This window comes from Leptonychotes weddellii, chromosome 9 (genome assembly GCF_054177405.1).
Source record: "Leptonychotes weddellii isolate Sample4059 chromosome 9, ASM5417740v2, whole genome shotgun sequence".
NCBI classification, from domain to species: Eukaryota; Metazoa; Chordata; class Mammalia; order Carnivora; family Phocidae; genus Leptonychotes; species Leptonychotes weddellii.
The window spans coordinates 86,187,216-86,198,829 of NC_138377.1; the positions used below are offsets into that span (position 1 = coordinate 86,187,216).

The following is an 11,614-nucleotide window of genomic DNA, read 5'->3' on the forward strand; positions in this document are numbered from 1 at the left end:
GGAAATAGGTGACAGAGTTCTACTGTAATATTGTTTCAGTGTTATATCACAAAGTACAATATCCCTTCTGTTAAACCATTAACTATTGATGGCTGTTAAAGTTTAATTAAAGGAGATAAAGAAATGTGAGGACTCATGAAATAACATATGTGAAACAATTTGGAAACTATAAAGCACCACCATGAACAAAGCTTTAATAATTGTTTTAGGAGTATATCAAAATGTATTTCAGGGTTTTTCTATACACTTCTTTTTGGACCTAAGAACTCACAGGAAAATGAATACTGGGTCCAGAAGTAACCTATAGGTACCTAAGAATGCTATTTACAAAGTTATCAAAGGTAAACATAAAAAGGCATACATACGTATGTTTGTACAAACACACACACACATCTAAGTATACTGATGTCTGCAACTTACTTTGAAATGCAGAAGAAAAAAATAGTTTGAAGGAAGAATGAACAGATATATGATGCAGCAAGTACAGTAAAATGTTAATGGTAGAATCAAGGTGATAAGCCTACAGTATCTGCTGTAAAATTTTTTAAACTTTGCTGCATGTCTGAACATTTTTATAATAAAATGGTATAAAAACAACCTTACCTAATATAAATGTCAAGCTATATAACCACTGAAAAATATCAATCAGTATGTCTTATTACTTTGTTCTTGTTACGTACTCATTTATAGGATGACAGCTACTAATATGCCATGTAACTCAAAGATCACAAAGTTCCTAAAATTTAAAGCATACATGTATAAAATTAAAAATTTCACTGGAAATTAAATTTCTAATTTTTAAAGGGGTTAATTTTAAGCAGACGTGTACTTCTCTAAAGAAGATCACCTTTCCTGCAAGGTAAATGTTCTAAAAATTATAAATCTGAATTAAAAGACTTGAGCATTAAATAAGATTAGTATGGAGGAGGTCAAACTGGACATACTAAAGTGGTTCTTCTTGTGAAGAAAAATAAAATTCAAATGCAGCTAAAAATGAAAATGATCTCATGGAAATTCCTAAAACAGTGATAATATAGGGGAAAAAGTTAATTTTTGAAATAAAGTTTGTCCTGGGCGCCTGGGTGGCTCAGTTGGTTAAGCGACTGCCTTCGGCTCAGCTCATGATCCTGGAGTCCCTGGATTGAGTCCCGCATCGGGCTCCCTGCTCGGCAGGGAGCCTGCTTCTCCCTCTGACCCTCCCCCCTCTCATGTGCTCTCTGTCTCTTTCATTCTCTCTGTCTCAAATAAATAAATAAAATCTTTCAAAAAAAAGAAATAAAGTTTGTCCTTTCTTAAGTTATCTTAAAGAAATACAACTAAGTGAAGGGCGCCTGGGTGACTCAGTTGGTTAAGCGACTGCCTTCGGCTCAGCTCATGATCCTGGAGTCCCGGAATTGAGTCCCGCATCGGGCTCCCTGCTCGGCAGGGAGTCTGCTTCTCCCTCTGACCCTCCCCCCTCTCATGTGCTCTCTCTCTCAAATAAATGAATAAATAAAATCTTAAAAAAAAAAAAAGAAATACAACTAAGTGGATCCAGGAGTCAACTCTAAATTACAAGAAAGAACAAAGGTTTTCAACAGGACAATCTGCCTTTGTCCTTAGTAGAAAGTATTAAAATTGCTTATCTAGAATGGCACAGAAAAATACAAGATAAAGATACAACATTTATATCTGCAGCATTCCAATTTTCAAAAGGAAATGAAAATAAGTATTTACATACCTAATATTATTTTTAAGAATTTTCAAGCAACTGAAGCATTTAAAAGTTGTGTGAGTCTTCTGTTCTTCCTGGACATCTCCTTCATGTTTTCCATAATAAAAATCATTAACTAACATGATCAATTTTCCTTTCTCTGAATCAACAGCCTTATTTTTATTTGCTGTACTTGAAAATTCTGTTTTAGCCAGTCCTAAAAAGTTATTTATCATGTCTGGACAACAGTACTGAAAGAGAAAAAACAGAAGTCTTATTTATCCCTTAAAAAAATTAGATATCAAAAAGCAATTCTATGTTTACAACTAAAGTCAGACCATGTAAAACTATGCTTGGTAATATGTCTGGAAAAATATTAATCTACAAGTATGTGGTACATACGCACACTCTAAATAACAATAAACACCATTATCATAATAAGCAACAACAAAATTTTTTAAAAGAAAAACCCTAAAACTAGGACTTGGCTACTGATGTAATAGTTTTTTTCCTTGCAATTTATCTTTTCAGATATAAATACTGCATAATAACTTAAATGTTTAATTAAACTAAAATTTATTCATTTCATATCCATGTCAAGATAGAGCACAGAAAGGAAATGTAGTTTTACATGCCATAATGTATATGTTTAGTTATCAATATATGAAATTTCATAACATCTAGTTAGAACTAAAAATTGAACACAACTTGCCATTGCCCAGATGCAAGGTGCTAGAAAATGTGTAAGGAAAAAAAAGATGTTGAACAATTCTTTAAAAATTAGTAACATCTTGATAAATTCTACAGTTAGACCTTGAAATCTAGAATGCGTAAATATTTGAAGGGGAAATTTAGTTCCTCATGAATAAAATCAAGATGTCACATAAACTGGTTCTAATGTGGAATAATTTCATACGTGAGCTTTTTTTTCAACAAGATATAATTAATTCATCTATTGTACATCATTTTCAGTTGTAGAATTTCTCTATGGCAGTTTTTCTCAAAAGCCAGTCCAAAGAAGACCTGCATTAGAAAAACCAGAAGTACTTGTCAAAATACTAATTCCTGGGCCCACTTCAGACCCATAAATCACAATGTATCTAGATACAGGGACCAGAAATCTTTATTTTTCAACAAGCCACCCAGGTAATTCTTTTACAACATACGCCAGCTGACTTAAACTCTTCCTAAATGTGCTATTTAGTAAATTAATAACAACATTAAAAAGTTTGAAACTCTGAATTCTATTTCTTTTTTTAAAAAAACTCAATTAGCCAAGGTATAGTACATCATTAGTTTTTGATATAATGTTCAATGATTCATTAGTTGAATATATAACACCCAGTGCTTATCATATCACATGCCCTCTTTAATTTCCATCACCTAGTTACCCCATCCCCCCACCCACCTCCCTTTCCCCAACCGTCAGTTTGTTTCCCCGAGTCAAGAGTCTCATATGGTTTGTCTCCCTCAATTTCTAGGATAACATCCATTTCATCTCCTGCCACACTGAAATGTTAGATCATTGGTAAAATGTTCTGTATCACATGGGAAGCTGGGTCTTTGATCCAGGACAGACCTATAACATTTCAATTGGATTTATTTTGTTCATTTGTCAATTCTGAAACCTTTGGGGAAAAAAATACCAAGAAAAAAATCTAAAATAGATCTAAAAGAAAGGGGAAAAATACTGAATAAAATGAGCCCACATACAGTGACACAATTTGTGTTTAGGAGTTAAGGTTGCATCCATAAGCTAAATAAGGATAAATACATTAGGTCCCTAATACTACATGATGCTCTGAGGTCAACCACTCAGAATAAATACAGTTGAAATGAAACCACACGAAAAGAGGGAAATGAGAAGTTTCTAGATACTTCTTGGGACACATGTAATATTTAAGAGTTTAGGAAAGTCAGACTATTTCTTAGGACTATTATAAGGTTAAGTTCCTTCTAAAAAATGCTGGTTTTGAATTTAAGGATAAGTGGAGAAAAGGATGGTTCAGGGTAATCCATTAGCACTATCAGAAAAATAACTCAAAATACATGTCTTACTATAAATCCTTTTGATAGGGTGCCTGGGTGGCTCAGTTGGTTAAGCCACTGCCTTCGGCTCAGGTCATGATCTTGGAGTCCCGGGATCGAGTCCCGCATCGGGCTCCCCGCTCAGCGGGGAGTCTGCTTCTCCCTCTGACCCTCTCCCTTCTCATGCTCTCTCTCTCTCTCTCATTCTCTCTCTCAAATAAATAAATAAAATCTTTAAAAAAAAATCCTTTTGATAAACAAAATCCCTGATCTTATCTGCAATTTTACCACAGAAGTGATCTCAAACAACAATGGGAAACATTATAATGCACAAAAATGATATAATATAGAATAGTGTCCCTAATTAGAAATGTGGACAATCATATGTATTCAAACATTAAATTTGGTTTTCAGACTGTAGAAGTTATTGAGTCATATTTGAGACTTGACTCTTTTCTAAAATCTATAAAATAACTTACGTAGTCTATAGTAGAGTGTGCTGCAAGGTTACATTTTTCAGAAACATCTAATGTGGTACATCTATAAAAGTTAAAGTTACCTTAAATGCTCATAAATTATAATATACATAACAGATGATCAATTGCTGTTTTTTCATTTTCTTTCTTTTTTTTAAATAAAAAAGATAGGAACAGGTTTTAAAAATAAATATACAAATCTCAACGTATCCTTTTTTCTTTTTTTTTTTTTTTGAGTATAGTTGACACACAATGCTACATTACTTTTATTCACAGTATCTTTAAGCAATGTTTCAGATCCCTATAAGACAGATGGATGATAAACCACTGAAAACCAAGAATGGACAACCTAGTTCAGGAAATTTAGTAATTGAGAGAAAAGCAAAGAACCCCAAAGAAAATATTCAAAAGGCAAGAAAGCAACTTAAGAAATGAGAACTAGGCTTATACTGAAGGTTTTATAGGAGGATAGAAAAAGCTATGGATGGCACATTTAGCTATGGTCTAAGACCAACTGGTCATCTTTTATTCAGTCCTAAAACCCTTTTGGTTCTAGCCCGTCACTGAAGCCCTGGGTTATCCCTTATTTTCCTGGGGAAAAAATACTAAATACTTTAATGACATATTCTGTAATTTGACAAACAGCAGATACCACCAAAATACCATTCTCATCTTTCCTCCTCCCAGTAGAGAGACCATGTTCTATTGCTTTGTTAGTGCCTAAAAATTTAGGTTAGATTTTCAGAACAAAGAAAGTGGGATGCTATTTTTAAACAGTAAAACAGAAGTTCCCATATGATCATCCTACATAAGTCAACATTTTCCCCTTCTCCTGCTGGGACTCATCCAAAGCCACAACAACCAAATTCTAAAAATTTATTTTCATTGAAACTAAGAGCCAGATAAAATCCACAGACTCTACAACATATGAGAGCACTACCCAAATCAGCCAAGCTCAGACAGAAGATACGTAGTTGGAAGCAGATCAGAGAAATCAAAAGGACCCAATAGTAACAGATCTTAGAATGTGTCAGCAAAAATTGGCATTCTAAAGGTGAAAGACACATCCTGAAGTGCAAAGCCACATACTTTGTTTACAAAAACAGGTACAGAAGCTGGGGCAAGAAGGATGGCAGAAGTCCCCCAGACTTCATTTGGTACAGAGAAGCAAATTAGGCAATGCTAACATATAAAATCAGACACAAGTCACATTTGCAGAAAGACTTCTGCCCAGCAAAGAGGTGTATAAACCAGTTAGCAGGATGTGAGATTATCCTGGTAACCTACACTTCCCAAAAGGGGCCTTGTACAAAAGAGTTAGCCCAAGAAAATCCAACTTGTTCTTCACTGTGATTGAAATTTACATCTAAACAAAAATAAGATAAAAGGAGGAAAATGTAAAATTCTGACAAAAACACCATGGAGCAGTTGCAGATGAAAAGTGACGTAAATTATTGCTATGAATTTTAAAAACTTAATGAAGTAATTGTGTCTATTTGGAAAACCACAAAGCAACAAGAAATGGCAAGACAAACGACATAAAAAAGGAGGGGCAAAATCGAGGAAAAAGTAGAGAAATCAGAGAGATAAAGACAGAAAGAAGAACAGCAGTGAACAGGCATTTTCTTTGGAGAAAAGTCTGTTCATGTCTTCTGCCCATTTCTTGATTGGATTATTTGTTCTTTAGATATTGAGTTTAAGTTCTTTATAGATTTTGGATACTAGCCCTTCATCTGATATGTCATTTGCAAATATCTGCTCCCATTCTGTAGGATGCCTTTTAGTTTTGTTGACTGTTTCCTTTGCCGTGCAAAAGCTTTTTATCTTTTTTTTTTTTTTAAAGATTTTATTTATTTGTTCATGAGAGAGAGAAAGATGCAGAACGAGAAGCAGGCTCCCAAGGAGCAGGGAGCCCGATGCGGGACTCGATCCCAGGACCCTGAGATCATGACCTGAGCCGAAGGCAGACGCTTAACCATCTGAGCCACCCAGGCGCCCAAAAGCTTTTTATCTTGATGAAGTCCCAAAAGATCATTTTTGCCTTTGTTTCCCTTGCCTTTGGAGACGTGTCTACCAAGAAGTTGCTGTGGCCAAGGTCACAGAGGTTACTGCCTGTGTTCTTCTCTAGGATTTTGATGGATTCCTGTCTCACATTCAGGTCTTTCATCAACAAGTCTATTTTTGCGTATGGTGTAAGGAAATGGTCCAGTTTCATTCTTCTGCATGTGGCTGTCCAATTTTCCCATATATCATAATTAAAGGGTCTATCCAACAAGAAGATCTAATATATGTAAATATTTATGCCCCTAACATGGGAGCAGCCAATTATATAAACCAAAGAATAAAAAAATTAAAGAAACACACTGATAATAACACAATAATAGTAGGGGACTTGAACACCCCACACACTGCAATGGACAGATCATCTAAGCAGAACATCAACATGGAAATAAGGGCTTTGAATGACACACTTAACCAGATGGACTTCACAGATATATTCAGAAGACTGCATCCTAAAGCAACAGAACACACATTCTTCTCAAGTGCACACGGAACATTCTCCAGAATAGATCACATACTGGGTCATAAATCAGGTCTCAACTGGTACCAAATGCTGGGATCATTCCCTGCATATTTACAGACCACAATGCTTTGAAACTTGAACTCAATCACAAGAGGAAATTTGAAAAGAACTCAAATACATGGAGGCTAAAGAGCATCCTACTAAAGAATGAATGGGTCAGGGGCGCCTGGGTGGCTCAGTCGGTTAAGCGGCTGCCTTCGGCTCAGGTCATGATCCTGGAGTCCCGGGATCGAGTCCCGCATCAGGCTCCCTGCTCAGCAGGGAGTCTGCTTCTCCCTCTGACCCTCCCCTCTCTCATGCTCTCTGTCTCATTCTCTCTCTCAAATAAATAAATAAAATCTTTAAAAAAAAAAAAAAAAGAATGAATGGGTCAGCCAGGAAATTAAAGAGAAATTTTAAAAATTCATGGAAACACATGGAAGTAAAAACACAACTGTTCAAAACCTTTGGGATGCAGCAAAGGCGGTCCTAAGAGCGAAGTATATAGCAATAGAAGCATTTCTCAAGAAACAAGAAAGGTCTCAAATACACAACCTAACTTACACCTAAAGGAACTGGAGAAAGAACAGCAAATAAAGCCTAAACCCAGCAGGAGAAGAGAAATAATAAAGATTAGAGCAGAAATCAATGAAACAGAAATCAAAGAACTGTAGAACAGATCAACGAAACTAGGAGCTGGTTCTTTGAAAGAATTAATAAAATTGATAAACCTCTCGCCAGATTTATCAAAAAGAAAGAGAAAGGACCCAAATAAATAAAATCATGAATAAAAGAAGAGAGATCACAACCAACACTGAAGAAATACAAACTACTATAAGAACACATTATGAGCAACTATATGCCAACAAATTAGTCAATCTGAAGAAATGGATGCATTCCTAGAGATATATAAACTGCCAAAATTGAAACAGGAAGAAATAGAAAACCTGAACAGACCCATAACCAGCAAGGAAATTGAAGCAATAATCAAAAATCTCCCAACAAACAAGAGCCCAGGGCCTGATGGCTTCCCTGGGGAATTCTACCAAACATTTAAAGAAGAACTAATACTTACTCTTCTGAAGCTGTTTCAAAAAAACAGAAATGGAAGGAAAACTTCCAAACTCTTTCTATGAGGCCAGCATTATCTTGATCCCAAAACCAAACAAAGACTCCACCAAAAAGAATTACAGACCAATATCCCTGATGAACATGGATGCAAAAATTCTCAACAAAATATTAGCCAATAGGATCCAACAGGACACTAAAAGGATTATTCACCATGACCAAGTGGGATTTATTCCTGGGCTGCAAGGTTGGTTGAACATCCACAAATCAATCAATGTGATATACTACATAAATAAAAGGACAAGAATCATATGATCCTCTCAATAGATGCAGAAAAAGCTTTTGACAAAGTACAGCATCCTTTCTTGATTAAAACTCTTCACAGTGTAGGGATAGAGGGAACATACCTCAATATCATAAAAGCCATATATGAAAAGCCCACAGTGAGTACCATTCCCAGTGGGGAAAAACTGGGAGCTTTCCCACTAAGATCAGGAACATGGCAGGGATGTCCATTATCACCACTGTTGTTCAACATAGTACTGGAAGTCCTAGCCTCAGCAATCAGACAACAGAAAGAAATAAAAGACATCTAAATCAGCAAAGAAGAAGTCAAACTCTCACTCTTTACAGATGACATGATACTCTATGTGGAAACCCAAAAGACTCCACCCCAAAACTGCTAGAACTCATATAGGAATTTAGCAATGTGACAGAATATAAAATCAATGCACAGAAATCAGTTGCATTTCTATACACTAACAATGAGACAGAAGAAAGAGAAGAAATTAAGGAGCTGATCCCATTTACGACTGCACCAAAAACCATAAGATACCTAGGAATAAACCTAAAGAAAGAGGCAAAGAATCTGTATTCAGAAAATTATAGTACACTCATGAAAGAAATTGAGGAAGATACAAAGAAATGGAAAAATGTTCCATGCTCATGGATTGGAAGAACAAATATTGTTAAAATGTCTATACTACCTAGAGCAATCTATACATTCAATGCAATCCCTATCAAAATACCATCAACTTTTTCATAAAGCTGGACCAAATAATCCTAAAAGCTGTATGGAACCAGAAAAGATCCTGAATAGCTCGAGGTATGTTGAAAAAGAAAACCAAAGCAGATAGCATCACAATTCCAGACTTCAAGCTCTATTACAAAGCTGTAATCAACAAGACAGTACGGTACTGGCACAAAAACAGACACATAGATCAGTGGAACAGAACAGAAAACCGAGAAATGGATCCAACTTACTTTATACATGGCCAAACCATTTTTCAAGAATGGAATATAGTCAAACTTTTTTGAACATGAAAGAATTCAGAAAATGCTGTTCCCAGGCCCTTCTTATGGAAATTACTAGATAGGATGAACTTCAGCCAAACAAGAGATAACTAAAGAAACCATGAGAAACAGACTGGTAATCAACACTGAATATATTTACTGTGAAAAAAGATTAAAACAAATACAGAAATAATGTTAAGAAAATCAAATGCAAATGTTGTATGCCCTGACAATAAAAAAATGATACAGCCAACAAATAAAAACTGTAAGGGGGTAAAAGGACAATGAACGTAAGTTTGAGAAGGTTCACGATTGCCTCAAATATACCAGCAGTACATCAAAGAATATCATTTAGAGCTACCAAGTGAAGTAGTATAGGTATGAGCAATCTTAATGGTACAAAGGTAAACACTCAGAAAGATACCATTGACTAAAATCAGGTAGGAGAGGAGACGGTTAAGGATGGGTGGGTTAAGAATAGAAAATTTAAGGGCGCCTGGGTGGCTCAGTCGTTAAGCGCCTGCCTTCGGCTCAGGTCATGATCCCAGGATGCTGGGATCGAGCCCTGCATCGGGCTCCCTGCTCGGCGGGAAGCCTGCTTCTCCCTCTCCCACTCCCCCTGCTTGTGTTCCCTCTCTCGCTGTGTCTCTCTCTGTCAAATAAATAAATAAAATCTTTAAAAAAAAAAGAATAGAAAATTTAATACTACTTTAACTAATTTTAACATTAGAGAATGGCCAAAGGAATAGAAGACTACTAGAATTATATCAGCATTAAAATTACAAGGATAAATAGGAGAATAAAAATACAGCGTCCCTAAAAACCTAAGCTACATACAAAGCAACCACATAGTGAAAGACTTAAAAAAAAATAATAATAATAATAAAAAATTGTGACAGGGTGCCTGGGTGGTTCAGTCAGTTAAGTGTCTGCCTTCGGCTCAGGTCATGATCCCAGGGTCCTGGGACTGAGCCCTGCATCAGGCTCCCTGCTCAGTGGGGAACCTGTTTCTCCCTCTCCCTCTGCCTGCCGCTCCCCCTGCTTGTGCTCTCTCTCTGTGTGTCAAATAAATAAAATCTTTAAAAATATATAGAAATAAATAAATAAATAAATGTGACAGAACCAAGACCAAGTAAATATATCATATCAATGAATATAAAATAAGTTTAACTCAAGTGCCAAAACAAAAGAGATTTTCATATAAGATCACAAAGGAAAAATCAACTCTGCTGAAACCAAGGGGCATAACGTGATTCAAAAGGGTTAAAGAGAAAAGGATACACAAATAATATACTAGGTACATGGAAACCATAAGAAACCATAGGTTGTGAGCCTAAAAGTCATTAAACATTAAGACAAAAAGAACACTTTATAAAAATGCTAAAGGATATATTTGCAATACAATTTTAAGAGATTCATCTATATCACAAACAACAGCAACAATCTTAAAACAAAACTGCAATATATCCAAGAAAATATTAGTAATGAAAGACGTAGATTGAGGGGCGCCTGGGTGGCTCAGTCATTAAGCGTCTGCCTTCAGCTCAGGTCATGATCCCAGGGTCCTGGGATCGAGCCCTGCATTGGGCTCCCTGCTCTGCGGGAAGCCTGCTTCTCCCTCTCCCACTCCCCCTGCTGTGTTCCTGCTCTCACTATCTCTCTCTCTGTCAAATAAATAAATAAAATCTTTGAAAAAAAAAAAAAAAGATGTAGATTGAGACATGGTATTGCTCAATCCATGTAACATCAAGCAGACAACAAAATAAATAAAAATACAAATATCTAAATAATGTAATTAATATGCTAGATCTGGTTGATAAATATCAATTCCAAAATAAATTATTTACCTATTTTCAAGTTTCCATGTAACATCAAATAACCTATACACTAAAAAAGGAAAAATTTGTTAGAACGTGGGTTTTTACCATTAAATGTGTGAGTGCCAGTTATGTCTTTAAATAAACTGGCTATAAAACAATGAGAAATAGGTCGATCTCAAAGAATTTTCTAAGGATTAAATGAAATAATGTATTTAAAGCTTAGTAGTCTGGCACATGGTCTCAGATAAATTTTTCTTATTATTGTAGGATTTTGCTTTATGTTTTAGATATTCTTTATTGAAAGGAAACATTATTTCTGTGATATAGTCATCTTCTTATCTAGAGTAACAGCAAAAATTCATTTATAAAGAATCTAAAAATCACATTTTTCCAAAATGGAAGTCATTGTCGTAATACTAAAATTTCAACTGATATATAAAATGCATAAACTAGAATGCAAAGAGTTTACACAGTCTTAAACTTCCTTGCCCTATTCCATCACACCTCTTTGAGATACAAACACACATAAGTTATTCACATTATATTTAACTTAGTTAAAAAATATGTCTTAAGAGAGGGGGCGGAGCAAGATGGCGGAGGAGTAGGAGACCTGGATTTCGTCTCCTCTCAGGAATTCAGCTGGACAGGGATCAAACCATTCTGAACACCTACA

General features: G+C 35.5%; 1 protein-coding gene across 15 annotated transcripts in view; it reads right to left on the bottom strand.

Annotated features, from left to right (window-relative positions):
• ZNF280D (zinc finger protein 280D) overlaps positions 1-11,614 on the bottom strand; it is a 301,459-nt gene that overhangs the window by 71,280 nt on the left and 218,565 nt on the right. For all 15 annotated transcript variants that reach the window (XM_081831114.1, XM_081831118.1, XM_081831120.1 and 12 more), the window contains one exon: positions 1,721-1,944. In XM_081831114.1, coding sequence (XP_081687240.1) covers positions 1,721-1,944 — 224 coding nt within the window. The remainder of the gene's footprint in view (positions 1-1,720; positions 1,945-11,614) is intronic.